The following is a 17,448-nucleotide window of genomic DNA, read 5'->3' on the forward strand; positions in this document are numbered from 1 at the left end:
CTCCACAGCTCGCTTGAGAAATTACAAGGTTGCACAGAATCTTGTTGAGTTCTAATGAAAGGACATTGACATTGACCAAAAATATGAATTGTTTCTCTCTCCACAGACGCTGCCAGACCTGAACACTTCTTCGATCAATTTTCAAGTACTCCATGAAAACCATTGTACACTAAGTGTAAAGATCTGATGTATCATAACAGTGAACAGAGATTAGGGAGTGACTTGGGCCAGAGCATGCCACTGTAATGTAGCCTCCAATTTAATTGAAAAAGGCAGCTGGAACCTGACAAAAATGCAACAGAAATTTCATTTCATTGATACACTAAATATCTTAATCTGTTCATACAGTTTATCATTAACTGTCATTGGCAATCACAAGCATGACTTTCCCTACTTGGCAACATCAAGACAAATGCCAGAAACAACAGCTACAACTCTACATGGCCTTCATTTATCCGACTAAGGCCTTTGGCTTAGTCAATCGGGTAGTGCTATGGGAACCCCTGTCAAAGACCAGCTTTCCAGTAAATTTCATCAACATCCTCCATCTCCTCCTCAAGAAGATGTCAATGACTGTCTCACCAATAGTAAATATCAGAATCCTTTGAGGTCAAGACATGTCATCACCTTTTCTCCATCTTCACCGCCACCATTCTTCCTCTTGTCAAGAACAAGCTTCGCAGTACTATGGACACTGTCTACAGGATGGGCAGAAAGCTGTTCAACCAAAACCAGAAGAAAACAACATCGATTTCACTTGTGGAACTTCATAATTTGGATGACAATATCACGTTTGCTCTCTCAGAAGAGAATCTTCAAGGCTCACTTAATACCTTTACAGAAGCATGCCGAAGAATTGCTCTCAGCCTCAACCTCAAGCTGACTCAAACCTTTTACCAAGAATGCCAGGGCAAGTTCCTGTCCATCCTGCCATTAAGATCAAGGGAGTAATCCTCCCAAACATGGAACATTTACCTCACTTGGGAAGCTACCTCTCATTTAAGGCCAACATCGGAAATGTAACGTGGCATCCAAATCCGAGTGCTACCCTCGGATGTCTAAGGATGAGAGTCTTTGATGACTATTACATCTGTGCTTGATCCTTGTGTACAAGGCAGTCATCCTTGTGACTCTTCTACATGGCTCTGAAACTTGGAATACATATCGACGCTACTTCAAGGCCCTTGAAAATTACCATTACTGCTATTTGAGATAGGTTCTCTGCATCAACTGGGAAAACATATGCTAACATCAGCGTCCTTGAAACAACTAACAGCAACAGTACCAAGCCATGATCATCCAAACCATGTGCTTAGGATGCCTGAGTTCAGACTACCAAAGGAAATTTTCTTCAACCAACTCAAGGAAGCCACTCAAATAAGAGCAGGACAGAGAAAGTTTTTCAAAGACTCCCTGAAAGCTTCCCTCAAGAAATGAAACACATATCAAAACATGGAAGACCCTCGTTCAGAAGAAGTCAACTTGGAGGAAACTCCTGTATGAAGGGACACAATTCTTCAAGAACACCAGTTGAGAAAGTACAGAAAAGGAACAGATAAAAGGAATGGTATCAATCAAGGCCAAGATCACTTCCACATCCCACAAACATCTACCAACTATGTGGTCGGAGATGCGGCTCGAGGATCAGGCTCACCAGTCACAAGGACCCACAGGAACTCATGACCAGTGACATGAATTTCCTAGGTGGACACTAATACTTGTATTAAGTACACACAGCTCTTATATTGAAATCCATGATAAATTACAGATTTGACGAGATATATACTCCGTCCCACACTGAGTCTAAAGCATATCTTTACTCTGATGAGGAATCAAAAAGAAAATCTTGTTTCAAACAGTACACTAAAGTTTAGCACACTAATTTTTCTCCACTGGAGATCACATTGTACATTCCAAATTCTGTATTATATACTATTTACTTAAACTTTAACCATTACATTCAAGACTTGAGTTCACAAGTCACTTAATAACGCAATGGAGCTCCTGCACCACTTTCATGTGTTTTCAAATTGTCACCCTTCCTTTTCTAAATGTGTACTTCCAATGGTGCAAGCTGTCCAGCCACACTCAAACCTAAAATAGTCAGCATCAGACTAATGAACTGTAAAAGACATAACCAATCGTAATCAGTCATTGGGTGGGATTTGGAATGGGATCTATTTGATTTTCCTTCCCAACCCAAAGGAAGTAGCACACAATGAATTACAGTTAGCAATGAATTCTTTAGTAAAGAATATTAGGCCGATTCACTGGTGTGTAACTTTAAGCACTTTCCCATGATCTTGTCAAACCAAATTTTGGTTTGTTTTGCTGAGCAATAACATTTTGTACTTACCTAATTAGGTCAGTGATATTATGTTATAATTTAATCATGTGCTGACAAGGTTTGCATTGTTTGTCTAAAAGTGGGATTTCCCAGAATCTTCAAGCTCAATTGTGTTGGTTTGTCCCCCAGAATATTTGTTTTTAATGTGCTGACGAAGGAAGATTTACCTTATGGTGTCAGCCATGATGCATTAACCATGCTCTCACATCTGTATTAAAAAGGTGATAGATTCAAATCTCAACTCTAATGACTGAACAAATACATTTACAGAATGATGCAGCAGAGAAGGTGGCCATTTTGCCCACCATACACATGAGGCGTCATCAGGATTGGTACTTCATTAGTTGTAACTTGACTACAAATTCTTAAGCGCTTTTCTCTAAGTAGCTTAGTTTTCTTAATTCGATACTTCAAGCCAAAGTGAGTGATTTAAAAATGATGCACACGTATTTCTCAGCCATTCAAACCTCAAACAGCTTAGCATACCCTTGCCAGCTTGTAAGCCTTTAAATTAGAGCTCCCTTGCTTGCATGGAGAATAGAATTTTAGAATCATGCAACCCAAATGTCAAGAAAGTGCAATCAAGCACCTCTCTCCTGTTTTTCTGCCAGAGCTGTGTAAATTTCTGTTCTATTCAGTATTTACATTCTAAAAGCTACAACTGAATCTGTTTCCATCCATTCAAGTATCGCACTCCAGACACTTATTGCTGGATGAGAAAAACTGCCATTTCCTTCTTGAATTCTGGCCAACTTAAGAGAAAGAGGAAGCATGACTGCGAATATGCTAGGCTTTTCTTTGACAGAACAGGATACAAGATATTCAAAAACAGTTCAAAGTAATATTGGATAATTTTCATGAGTGACAAGGAAGCAATAACTCACTTAAAAAAACGTGCTTATGGTTTTCACAGAACCATGTTTTACTTACATATCCTCTGGGAATGTCCAGATCTTCAATTCCAGGATCATTTTCCAGATGCTGTTTGATTTTCTCTTCTAATCCATTGGCATCTGCTCCATGAAGGTGGTCAATTCTTACTTTATTTCGGAAGAATAAAAATGATGGTGTTGCTGTGATGTTGTTGGCTGTTGCTGTTTGCTGAAACAGTAACAAGTTTATTAATAATTTTAAAACTTAAATGAAACAGAACTATTTCTAATTTCTAATTCCCTGGGATTGAAATCAAATTCAGATTATAGGATATATACTAGACAATGCTGAAGGACGGTGGGGCACAGGGGATAATGGAAGCATGAAGTTCAGGAAGACAGAAGGAAGCCTTTGATACAGAAAAAGTCGCATTTAAATTACACATATCCTGTATGATCCTATGCTGAGTTTCAAATCCTGTAACTGGGTAACCTTCCCTCAGTTACGTGGTAATCTGCACCTGCAACTCACTGGTACGACTGCTGAAATCCCTCAAAGTTTGATTTGTCCACAATTTTCTTCATCAGTTTCAAGATCCACTCTAACCGTTTCCCATTCAGAACTCCATAGCTTCTATACTATTCCATAAAAATTCAAGCACAATCAATGTCATTCTGGAGAATCACAGGGTCATCACATTAAAAATCTTCATCTATCCTCAGAAATCTTGTAAATCTTTCCACTTTCTTCTCCAACCCGATGTTTAGCAGATCCTCCCTGCCTGAACACCATCTCTTTAAAATCTAAGACAGCTTTCAATAATCAAACCATAAGATCATAAGACATAGGAGCAGAAATTAGGCCATTCGGTCCATCAGGTTTGCTCCACTATTCAATCATGGTTGGTCAGTTTCTCAACCCCATTCTCATGCTTTCTCCCTGCAAACCTTGAGCCCCTTGAAAATCAAGAACTTATCTATCTGTCTTAAATATACTAAATGACCTGGCCTCCACAGACTTCCGTGGCAATGAATTCCGTAGATTCATCATTCCCTGGCTGAAGACATTTCTCCTCGCCTCTATTCTAAAGGGTCTGACCTTTATTCTAAGGCCCTCGGGTCCTAGTTTCTCCTGCCAATGGAAACATCTTCCCAACATCAACTCTGTCCAGGCCATTCAGTATTCTGTAAGTTTCAATTAGATCCCCCCTCATCCTTCTAAACACCATCGACTATAGACACAAAGTCCTCAAATGTTCCTCATATTAAGCTGTTCATTCCTGGGATCATTCTTGTGAATCTCCTCTGGACCTGCTCCAGGGCAAGTACATCCTTGCTGAGGTATGGGGCGTAAAATCACTCATTACTCTAAATGCGGTCTGAACAGAGCTTTATAAAGCTTCAGAATTACATCCCTGCTTTTATATTCTAGTTCTCTCGAAATAAATGCCAACACTGGATTTGCCTTCCTAACTACTAACTCAACCTGCCAGTTTACCTTAAGAGAATCCTGGATTAAGACTCCCAAGTCCCTTTGCACTTCAAATTTCTGAATTTTCTCCCCATTTAGAAAATAGTCTATGCTTCCACACTTCGGACCAAAGTGCATGACTTTCCCACATTGTATCCCATCTGCCACTTCTTGGCCCACTCTCCTAACTCATCTAAATCCTTCTGCACCCTCCCCACCTCCTTACTACTACTTGTCCTTCCACCATCTGCAAACTTAGCCAGAATGCCCTCAGTTCCTTCACGTAGATCATTCATGTATAAAGTGAAAAGTTGTGGTCCCAACACCGATCCTTGTGGAACACCACTTGTCACCGGCTGCCATCCCGAGAAGGACGCTTTCATCCCTACTCTCTGCTTTCTGCCAGACAGCAAGTCTTCTGTCCATGCTTGCCCCTTGCCTCTAACACCATGGACCCTTATCTTAATCAGCAGCCTCCTATGCGGCACCTTGTCAAAGGCCTCCCGGAAGTCCAGAAAGACGACATCCATTGGCTCTCCTTGGCCTCACCTGTTAATTACCTCCGCAAAGAATTCTGACAGATTTGTCAGGCATGACCTCCCATTGATGAAACCATGCTGAATTTGCCCTATTTTAGCATACACTTCCAAGTTTTCAGAAATCTCATCCTTCACAGTGGATTCCAAAATCTTACCAACGACCAAGGTCAGGCTAAGTGGCCTGTAATTTCCTGTCTTATACCTTACACTCTTCTTAAATGGGGGGTTATATTAGCAATTTTCCAGTCCTGAGACCCCCTCCCTGACTCCATTGATTCCTGAAAGATCAATAGTAATGCCTCCACTATTGCTTCAGCTATCTCCTTCAGAACTCGAATGTAGTTCATCTGGTCAAGCTGGTTTATCCACCTTCAGACCTTTCAGTTTTTCTAACACCTTCTCCTTGATGATGACAGCCACACTCACCTCTGCCCCAACTCTCTTGAATTTTTGTGATATAACTCGTGTCTTCTATCGTAAAGACTGATGCAAAGTACTTAATCAGTTCCTCAGTCATTTCTTTGTTCTCCATTACTACTGTTGCGACATCGGTACTGTACTTGTGGATTGTAAGGTAGGACTTTAGAATTTGTTCATAAAATGGTAGGGGGAAACAGTTCGTGGTCGCTGTGTGTTTTTTAGGCTTGGAGTTTAAACAAATGTCTGCAGTCAGCAGATCCACAGAGTTGTTGAAATTGAAACATTGTATCAAAAGGCTATACCATTAGCAGGTAAAGCAGCATTTTTACTAAGACTGTCACAGAGAAAGTAAGAACTGCCAATGCTGGAGTATCTGAGATAACAAGGTGTAGAGCTGGATGAACACAGCAGGCCAAGCAGCATCAGAGGAGCAGGAAAGCTGATGTTTCAGGTCTAGACCCTTCTTCAGAAATGGGGGAGGGGAAGGAGATTCTGAAATAAATAGGGAGAGGTCGTTAGAAGATGGATAAAGGAGAAGATAGGTGGAGAGGAGACAGACAGGTCAAAGAGGCGGGGTTGGAGGCAGCAAAGGTGAGTGTAGGTGGGGAGTTAGGGAGGGGACAGGTCGGTCCAGGGAGGACGGGCAGGTCAACGAGGCGGGATGAGGCTAGTAGGTAGGAGATGGGGGTGGGGCTTGAGGTGGGAGGACAGGTTAGGGAGGCAGGGACGAGCTGGGCTGGTTTTGGGATGCGGTCGGAGGCGGGGAGATTTTGAAGCTTGTGAAGTCCACATTGATACCATTGGGCTGAAGGGTTCCCAAGCGCAATATGAGATGCTGTTCCTGCAACCTTCGGGTGGCATCATTGTGGCACTGCAGGAAGCCCAGGATGGACATGTCGTCCAAGGAGTGGGAGGGGGAGTTGAAATGGTTCACGACTGGGAGGTGCAGTTTTACTAAGACAACAGGTTTTGAATTTAGCCAATTAATTTAAACCAGGCCCTAGATACCAAAGCTCAATTAAATTTGTTGGTTTTGACAACCTCGGACCAATCCTGTTATAAGAAATTAATAGGTCATCAAGGGTATAAAAGAAGAGGGCATTTAAAAATCAGAGAGAGAGCAAACTGCCATCTGTTAAGAGAACAGCTCTCAACAGCCATCAATTGTAAACAAAGAAAATCACCAGCTCTCACAGAAATATCCAACATCTCAGAGAGTAAGCATCATCTAAATAAAGGTACTATGGCACTCTTAGCTAATATTCCTGATACAAGAATTTGACAGAAGGCGTCATTCCTGACTGGAAGGCAACAGAGAAGGCAAAGAATATTCTGGAAGATTTATCCTGGCTGTAATTTTGAGAGATTAAGCTTTAAATTTTATAAATTAATTTGGTTTATACAAGCGGGACTTGTATCTATTGGAGCAGCATACTATTAGAACTTTGTTTTATTTGGGAATAGTTAGTTAGGTAATAGTAGTTAAGGGGGAATTGTTCAGTTTGTTAGTAGTTCTGTTAACTTGTTAACAGTTAGAGTTAGACAAAAATTTATTTTTTGACTGTAGAGAGACTGTAAGAAGTTCATTTTGTTTCACCTCTCCATAACAGATTGGGAGGTGAAAGGCGGGTTATACCACTTTTCAAATTTCCTTTAACAGATTGAGGAGTTCAACCACTCCTTTGTAAGACTACTTCTCCAGCAACCCGATGTCCACTTTTGCCTCTCTTTTGCTCTTTGTATGTCTAAAGAAACTCTTGCAATCTTCTTTTATATTACTGGCTAGATTACCCTCATATTTAATCTTCTCCCTCGTTATTTCTTTTCTCTTTACTCTCTGTTGGTCTTTGTCGGCTTCCCAATCCTCTAGCTTCCTGCTGCCCTTTGCCACATTATATGCTTTCTCTTTTGCTTTTACGCTGTCCCTGCTTCTCGTCAGCCATGGTTACCTCATCTTCCCTTTAATATGCTTCTTTTTCCTAGGAATGAATTTTTGCTGTCTCTTCTGAATTATTCCCAGAAACTCTTGCCATTGCTATTCCACGGTCTTTCCTGCTAGGCTCCTCTCCCAGTCAATTCTTGTCAGCTCTTCCTTCATGCCTCTTTAGTTGCCGTTATTCAACAGTAATACCGTTCATCTGATTCCACCTTCTCCCTCTCAAATTGCAGAGTAAATTCTATCATATTATGGTCACTGCCTCTTAAGGGTTCCATCACCTGAAGCTGCCTTATCAAGCCTGCCTCATTACACAACACTAAATCCAGAATTGCCTGTTCCCCAGTGGACTCCAACGCAAGCTGCTCCAAAAAGCCATTCCGTAGACATTCCACAAATTCCTTTTCTTGCAATCCACTACCAACCTGATTAAAAACCAAAAGAACTGCGGACGGTGTAAATCAGTTCTGCGGAAGGGTCACCGGACCCAAAACATTAACTCTGTTTTTTCCTTCACAGATGCCGCCAGACCTGCTGAGCTTTTCCAGCAACTTTGTTTTTGTACCAACTTGATTTTCCCAGTCCACCTGCATACTGAAATCCCCCATGATCTCTTCAACACCTTTTCTACCTCCTGGTATATTTTGTGCTGTTTCAATTATGGTTCTGTTACCTTTGCAGTTCCACAACTCTACTCACACAGATTCTACATCATTTGGACCTACTTTTTTTTCTTGCTTTTGATTTATTGTAGTTTCTTACTAATAAGGCAACCCACCCTCTCTGTCCAACTGCCTGTCTTTTTGATAGAATGCATATCCTTGGATATTTTGCTCCCAATCCTGATCCCCTTGCAGCCACATCTCCATGATGCCCACCACATCATACCTGCCAATTTTGATGTGCGCCACAAGGTCATTTACCCTATTTCACTTACTACGTGCATTCACATTCTACACATTCAGTCCTGTATTGACATTCCCTCCTCATTGTCTTTCATTTACCCGGTGTACCTGAAGTTTGATTCCTAACCCTTTCCAAGCACACTGTCCTATGTTGTGGGCTGGAGACTTTAATAATCTTTCCTGAGTTCTCCTTGCTTTTCATACTTTTCCATGTGATTGAATCCAACCCCACAGATGTTATCCTGCTACTTTGTTTCCCATTGGCCATAATACTTGTTAAACACAGTTCATTCTATTATTGCTGCCTGACTACTTTTCTCTGGCACCCTCAAAAAAAAAACTGAATTTATTCGATTGCACTTTTGTCCATATCATGACTTTTTTTTGATGTATTGTTTGGGGTCTACCATTCCCCTATAAATCATATTTAAGTGTTACATTAAATTTGTTACATCAAATTAAGTTGATGTGGCTCAAAACATTAAAGGAAACACTCAAGTATAGAAGTTTAAGTTTCTTGTGGTGCAGTGGTAGTGTCCCTACCTAGGTTCAAATTTCACCTGATCCAGGTATGTGCCTTACATGTCTTAAACAAGTTGTTTAAAAATGTCCATCAATTGCCAGTTTATTGCACCTGCCACAAACTCTCATCATCTTCTCAACAAGTCACTATGCTTTAAAGGAGAAGGAAGGTGACAGGGAACTGTTTTATTCAACACATTTTTGCCATTAATAAGGAATGTCAACATTGGGAGCGGAATACGTTCAGTACTTTGCAGCACCGTATGGCCACATTATGCACACAACAGTTTAACTATAGCATAGGCACAGGTTGCTGACCCTTGACCTTCAGAACCACAAGCAGTTCAACAAGGACTCGTGGATTGCTGCTTACCTTGATTGATCCTACCCACATTAATGGCAATTGAATGGCTTGTTGCTTTCTAAACATTTATTTACTAGAATATGCCCATTAAGATTTTTACAAAAATCTTAAAATCACTGAAATGCATCTCTGTCCCATTTTGCGCATTTTCCACTATTGACATTGAGTAACGTTTATTATACTTTAAAAAGGTTTTTATTTTTAAGAAGAGGTTGTTGACTCCTAATCTATACTGGCATTTGCACATGGAATAAACCCTGTGTTGACATCAACTTCAAGTCTTATCATTGTATCAGTGTCTTTCTTGCACTGGCAACCCCAATTCAATATCAAGAATATCTTTTTCCAAAACAAAATTACACTTAATTAACGAACATTTCAAAAAATATGAAGTTTTTGCGACAGCACCTCAAGTTGACAGCTTCAAAATCAAAATCTGAAAGCTCTCTGTTTACTCAGACAAGGTTTGGTACATAGTTGTGCTTGCTCAAAACAATTATAGAGCTGTTACTACACATCTGAGCCTTCAAATGCTCAACATTTCTAACGGGCTTTACCTAGCAAAATAATATTTTTCACAATATGTTCCCTTGACGTGCTAAAGAGTATATTATACCTATGGGAAGGTCTCTTCCAAAATTTCTCTGCCATGTTGTACAGCATTGACAATTCACACTGGGGCAAGAAGTGAAAGAACACATCATAAATTGGATGGGCACCAATACAATAATTTAGATTGCACCATGAATTTTGAAACAGTCTTTGGAACTGTCTAAAACAACTAGTAGAGGACTATCGTGATTTCAATAGACTGAACAGTGTCGTTATGACTCCATGATACAAAGACAGAAAACAATGGATAGTAGCGAAGTCAGGGAGTGATGACACGATATGAAGTTTGAAATTGAAAAAACTAAGATAACAGAAGACTTGAGATCTCTGGGGTCTACAGAAAAACAGTGATGATGCCAAGAGGAAGAAAGAGGGGGCTGTATATTGCAGCATGGTAGGCATATTAGCTGAATCATTTTAAGTAAAGGTAAAAAACATTTGGACGGCTTCAGATAAGTCTTGTTTTTAATTCATTAATCAATCAATCATAGGCATTTTCGACCTACTCACCTGACACTGATGTACATCAACCTCCAAGAAGACAGCATGTGGGTATTTGGAACTCATTGCACTGAAAGCTGGAGCTATTCTCACACATGGTCCACATCTTTAAAAAGAAATCACAAAAGTTTGCTAACCAACTGAACTTAGAGATCAGCATATTTTTGAATCCTGATGATAAAAAATAACCAGTGAAAGGGCTATTATTTTATCTTACATTCCTCAACAGCCCTGCTCAAAGGGGTGTATTCGGCAGAATACATTCAATGTCTTGATTCACAGTATCTCTTGTCTATTTAAAAATAAAAGTTTGAGTCATGTTCACCATTGATCTGTTTTTCTCCAATGGAAGAGTTATTCAGTCCTCACTATGCCAAGTTATAAAATAATCCTAGCTGCTTGCAGTTCTCTCTCCAAAGCTACTATACCATTGATGGTAAGATCTCAAAGACAGATATTCCTAATGAGAACTCAGTTACATAGTGCTGAGAAGACCTGTTTCAATTAATTATTCAGTATCCTCAAAATCACAAAGGCCAACCTGGCACTAGCTTTATTTTAACTACATACTTATAACGTGAAACAATAAACATGCTGAAATTTACCTCTGCCAACAGACATCAGTTTATCCTTTAACCACAAATTCCTTAAATTGTTTGGCAAAAATTTTACAAATGTTAGCATTGATGGCCACCACAAACACCTTCAAAGGTAGAATTAGTAAGCCACTGTCATACTAACATGCAAGAAACTAAGCACACAGGTAAGGGTAAACCACATTGCTCTGGGCATGGAATCGTATATACGCTGGACTGGGTAAGCAGTATGCAGAAAGTCACAAGCAGATATCACCATCAAATGACCAAAAGCTTGGTCTCAGAGGAGATGAATGCGTCATATAAGAGGAAGGCAGAGATGTGTTGGGAACAAGTTCCAGAATGTGAAGGCCTAGGAATCTGAAAGGATTCTTAAAAGGACATACGTGAACAAGACAGGTTGTGTGACAAGTTGGTAATTTCATTGCCACTATTACTGAGCTTTGCAGTTCCGATTTCTTCAAGTAATTTGAAGTAAATTCCTCAGCTACTGCAGTGGGAAAGGGACTCATGTTTCTGGATAATTATCTCCAACCTCTGCACCCTATTCTGGGAATCAAAGATAACATCCCGCCTTTTTTCCTGACTACAGAACATTTCCTTAAGTCCCTGTCCCCTCCACCTTCAGCAGCAAGGGGAAATCGTGATTTCTTGACTTCACAAATCATTTTATCCATGAGACTCAGCACCTAATCGTTCACTCCTATTCTCAATAAACAGTTGACCACACAACTTCCCCTCCAGAATCCCAGTTTAGCTGAGGTTGATAATGGTTCCATCCTTTCAAGTGTTTCTGCTCTGTCCTTTAAATCTGTTGTCATCACCCTTCACCTCCAAAAACAAACCTTTCACCCTTTGTCCTTGCAAACTATCATCCCACCTCCAAACATGCTATCATTCCCAAATTTATCCTTACCTCTCCAAGATATCCGTACCTGTCTTAACTCTACCATTTTGTGCATCGTCAATCACAATGGGTCCGTATTCGTGGCTGTTCCATCAGCTACCTAAGTTTCCCTGCACCTCTCTACTTGGCTTTTCTCCTCTTACACTTACAACCCAACTTTATGACCAAATGTTTGGTCATTTGACATTAGATCTCATGTCTTGTTATGTCACACTTTGTTTTATAATGCTCCACTGAAGCACCTAGAAAAGTTTCGTTCTGTTAAAGGCACTACATATAGATAGCTGACATTAATTATCAGTGCAGCCAGTGTAACATACCTATCACCAACAAGAACCATTTACCATCTCTGCTTCATTTAATTTGTAAGTAACTTTTTAAATGCAATCAATTTCTCTCAAGCTAGACATCATGCCATATAACCAAAATGACATTGCAAGTACATGCCACCATATATATTTCACATATACATATATACAGAAACACCAACATTTCTCATTGGTAAAATGCTAGAATCCATTAAAAGAGTAGTAGAAAATTTTGAAAATCTGAATACAATCAAACAGATTGGCCTGGTGGCATTACAATTACTAATAATCCAGAGACCCAGGCAATGTTCTGGAATCAAGGTTCAAAACCCAACATGGCAGATGGTGGAATGTCAATTCAATTATAAATCTAGTATTAAGAGGCTGATGATCATACGATTGCTGATTGTCAGAAAAACACACGTCATTTATTAATGTCTTTTAGGGAAGGAAATTGCTTTCACTCAACAATGCGGTTGATTCTTAACTGCCCTCTGGAAAATATCGATGGGCAATCAATGATGGTCTAGCCAGCAACATTCACTGTCCATGAATGAACATTTATTTTTAAAAATCAACTTGGTTTTTTGAAAAGGAAATAGTATTTGCAGAATTTATTAGAGTCGGCTGAGCATATAACAAGCAGGGCGGCTAAAGGGAAACCAGATGAAGTCCCAGAGGTGTTCAATCAGGTGCCAAATAAAAGTTGACTCCACAGAAATAAAGTGTGCATGACAAAGCGGGAGGAACACATTAACATTGATAGAGTCTTTGCTAACAAAACAGAGTTTGGAGTAATGAGCTGTTTTCAGGTTTGCAAACTGTAACGAATGGAGCTTCAACTATTTACATTTTATGTTAATGACTTATAGAGGCATACAGCAGAACTCAGGTGAGACTGCCTGCCTTCTAGCCAAATTTCATTCTAGCCTGATGAAACAAAGATAGGAAAAAAAGCAAGGTGTGAGCAACATATAAAAGGAGTCTGCGAAGCATGTCCTAGGTTGTGCAAACGAGCAGTACTTGGGAATAAAATAGGAAAAATGTAAGGTTATCCACTCTGGTAACATGGATAGATAGCAAATTTTAAATGCTACAAGGGATCTGGGTGTCCTTGTACATGAATCTCAAAACATAAGCAACAGGTACAGCGGAAGGTAAACAGAATATTGGCCTTTGCAACAAGAAGCATGGAGTACAAAAGTAGTGAAGTCCTATTACAATTGGACAGAGTATCAGTGAGACAACACCCAAGATACTGTGCACTTTTTTATACCTACTTAAAGAGGAATACATTTGCATTGGAAATAAAACATTAGAGCAGAAGAACAAGTTACTTTATACACCTGTATGGAGTATCTATTTACACACAGGCCCTCTTCTTTGTAGTCAAGAACACATACACGTGTGGCACCATTTTTAATGGAGAAGGGGCTATGGAGACACCCAATCCCTGCTGCACCACCCACCACATTGCCCTGAGTTTTAATGGACAGAGGGTTTTAGTTTTCTTATAGATTGAAATAAGCAGGTGAGCAAATGTCAGAGTTCAAGTGTTCTCAGCATAGTTTTCTGCAACAGAATGTCCTAAAGCCAACAAGCCATATTTGATTTAACAAATACTAAGTACTACATTTAACAATATTTGAAAATTTACCTAACTGAGATCACAATGAGTTTAAACCCATAACCAAAAAGGAGAAACAATTCAAGAAGGTTGACCTCAATATTAAATCTACCTGCCAAAATAGCAAACCAATAAAGTAGCAAGAGAAAACAAAAAGAATAAAATCATGAAATTGCAAATTCCTGGGAAATGGAAGAAATACAAAGAAAGACAAACGAGAGCGCAAGGGCTACAGATAGCAAATATAAAGGAAACTTACGGGCAATATCAAAATTGACAAAATGTTACACTTAAATTAGACAAAAATATTTGCTGTAAGCAAACAGTTTAACGGTGATACTATCAATGGGAATGGTAACGGAGGAAGGGTTGGATATTTACTTTTTAATCAGTAGTTTCAGTAAATCCAAACAATAATCAGAGTCATTGTGTCATACAGCACGGAAACAGACCCTTTGGACCAACTCATCCATGCCAATCAAATATCCTAGTCCCATTTGTCTACGCTCACCCATATCCCTCGAAACCTTTTCTATTCATGCACCCATCTAAATGTCTTGTAAATGTAATCGTACTCTCTTCTACCACTTCCTGACAGCTCGTTCCCTATATGCACCACGCTGCATGAAAAAGTTGCCCCTCAGGTCCTTTTTAAATGTTTTCCCTCTCACCTTAAACCTATGCCATCTAGTTTTGGACTCCGGTACCCTTGGAAAAAGACCTTGGCTATTTATCTTGTCTATGCCTCTCATGATTTTATAAACCTCTAAAGGTTGCATGGAGCTTTGAGGGAAATGTGCAAATGATTCTCTTACATCTGCTATTCTTGTCCTTCTAGCTGGTACAGCAACCTGGTGAATTACTGCAGTGAATCTTGCAAGTGCTACACACTGTTGCCACTTGGCATCAATGGAGAAGACAGTGGGGTACGAGTCAGATGGGCTGCTTTCTCCTAGATGGTTTATGGAGCTTCTTGAGTGTTAATGCAGCTCCACCAATCCAGGCAGCGTAAAGCATCCTGTGCACAAGAGCGAGTATGTTTATGTCCACAGTATTTATTTGTCTGGTCCAGTTTAGTATCTGCAAATGGTAACCCGAAGGCACATTAATAGTGGGAGATTCAACCACCCTACTACCACTGAATGTCAAGTGGAGATAGTCAAATCCTCATTTGTTTGAGCGAGCAACTGCCTGCCACTTGAGTGTCTCAAATTTTAATTGCCACTTAGCACAACCATGGATGGTGCAAACGAGACATGGACATCTTCAGTCTGTGGTGTCATTAAAGGTGAACACCCTGCATTAAATCATTCCTACTTCTATTCTTATGAAAGAGGGAAGGTCGGTTGTGAAGTAGTTGAACATGGTTGCGGTTAAGGCTCAACCCTGAGGAACTCCTGCAATATTACTGACTAGATTGGATTTGTCCTGCTTTTTGTGAACAGATATTCCCTGGCATTTTTCCACAATGAGCCACTGTGTGGCACCCAGAGAACATTCTGTTCCACCCATGTTAGGACCCCACATTTGCTTACACCAGGAGCCATTTGCCATTGTTTCAGCTGTTCACTTAATCTTTCAACATCTCTTTGTAAGGCTTCATCAGTGGCTCCACTAATGATGTCACCTAGCATGGTGACGAAATGTCTGAATGAGAACAAGTCAGCTCGGCGAGCAAGTCAACAAACTCACGCACAACTCGAGTTACAGATCTTTGCCAAAACTCTATGATTTCCTATCTCATGCCACTCAGTCAAATTTCCAAAGCAGTTAAGCAGTCTTGATTTATCATAAATAACTAAATAAATCCATCCATCAGGAGTGATTTGGTAGACCATTTTAGAAGACAGTTAAGAGTCAACCACGTTGCTATATGGATGGAATCTCACACAGGCCAAATCAGGTAAGGATAACTGGGCAGACTTCGTTCCCTAAAGATCAGTTGAATTTTTACCACAAGCAACATTTTCATAACTGCTGGCGATAATTCCACATTTCACAGAATTCAAATTTCACCATCTGCCACAGTAGAATTCAACTGTCTGTCCCCAAGGCATTAGCCTGGAGTTTTGGATAATGAGTGTACAGTCCTTCTGACTATGCAAACGCTTCCCTTAGGTGAGGGTCTATCAACATCACAGGGCTTACCATTAAGCAGAAACTAAACTGAACTGTCCATATACAAACTGTGGTTATAATAGTAGGTTAGACACTTTTCAGCAAGCAACTCGTGTCCTGTCTCCACAAAACTTGACCACCATTTACAACATGCAAGTCAAATGTCTAATGGAATACATTCTATTTGCCTGGATGAGTGCAACTCCAACAACTTTATACCATCCAAGACAAGTCTGCCCACTTGATTGACAATACAGCCAACACCTTGAACATTCATTCCCCTCACTATGATGCACAGTGGCAGCAGAATGTATAATTTACAAGATACACTGTAGTAACTCAAGGTTCCTCTAGAGCATTTTCCAAATTCATGACCTCCAGCATCCAGAGGACAAAGGCAGCAGACACTTGGAGCACCACCACCTCCAAGGTCCCCTCCAGGCTACATGTCATCCTGACATGGAGCCACGTCCACTGTCCTGGGATCAAAATCCTGGAAATCCCATCTAACAGCACTGAGAGTTTCCCTATACTTCAAGCATTGCAGCAGTTTAAGAAGGCAGCTGATCACCACCCTCGACAGGGCAAATAGGGACGGGTGGTAAATGGTGGCCCAGCCAGTGATGCCCACACCCCATCAATAAATCAAAAAAATGCAGCAAGATCCGGACAACATTCAGGCTTGGGCAGATATGTGGTAAAAAGAATTCTAGCCACACACGTGGCAAATCTCTTGATTAATAATCCTCCCAAACCCCAAGAAACAAACAATCACTCTCGCTATCATTGATGCCCCGTGGCGAGTACAGGGGTTCCAGATTTATGAAATTTGACTTATGAACGTTTGTACTGGAGAACACAATTCTACAATCAGGTGTATTAATATTCATATTAAAAGAACTGACATGCAAATGCGTACATATGAACAAGTATTTTATATTGTCCTACATCATGTTCCAACTTGTGTGTAAATTGACTTGCAAATGGACTCAAGAATGGAACCCATTCAGAACCCAGGGACTGTCTGTGCCATGGGTATGTCTGTGCACTATAACCTGCGAGGCTACTTCAAAGTCTTTCTGCCCCATGGCCTCTACAACCTAGACAGACAATCCACACACTTAGAATGATATCATCATTCCTTCAATGCTACAAGATCAAAATCCTGGAACACCCTGCCCAGCAGCATTGTGATTGCACCTGCACCAGACGAAGTGCAATGATTCAATAAGGCAGCTCACCACTATCTTCTCAAGGGCAATTAGGGATTGCAAATATAGTAAAAAGCGAGAAACAATGGAAGTACAAAGGGACTGAATTAAACTATCAAAAACAAAAACAGAAATTGCTAGAAAAATTAAGCCGGTCTAGCCGAACTGAAGTGGGGGGGGGGGGGGGGGGGG

At 40.3% G+C, this 17,448-nt stretch overlaps 1 protein-coding gene across 4 annotated transcripts in view; it reads right to left on the minus strand.

The window, feature by feature from the left end:
• Positions 1 to 17,448, minus strand: part of txnl1 (thioredoxin-like 1) — a 42,444-nt gene that overhangs the window by 12,066 nt on the left and 12,930 nt on the right. For all 4 annotated transcript variants that reach the window (XM_048617972.1, XM_048617905.1, XM_048617843.1 and 1 more), the window contains 2 exons: positions 10,499 to 10,595; positions 3,278 to 3,448 (listed from right to left, as the gene is read on the minus strand). In XM_048617972.1, the coding sequence (XP_048473929.1) occupies positions 3,278 to 3,448; positions 10,499 to 10,595 (268 nt within the window). The remainder of the gene's footprint in view (positions 1 to 3,277; positions 3,449 to 10,498; positions 10,596 to 17,448) is intronic.

The sequence above is a fragment of the Rhincodon typus genome, chromosome 1 (assembly GCF_021869965.1).
Source record: "Rhincodon typus isolate 14 chromosome 1, sRhiTyp1.1, whole genome shotgun sequence".
In the NCBI taxonomy this organism is placed as follows: domain Eukaryota; kingdom Metazoa; phylum Chordata; class Chondrichthyes; order Orectolobiformes; family Rhincodontidae; genus Rhincodon; species Rhincodon typus.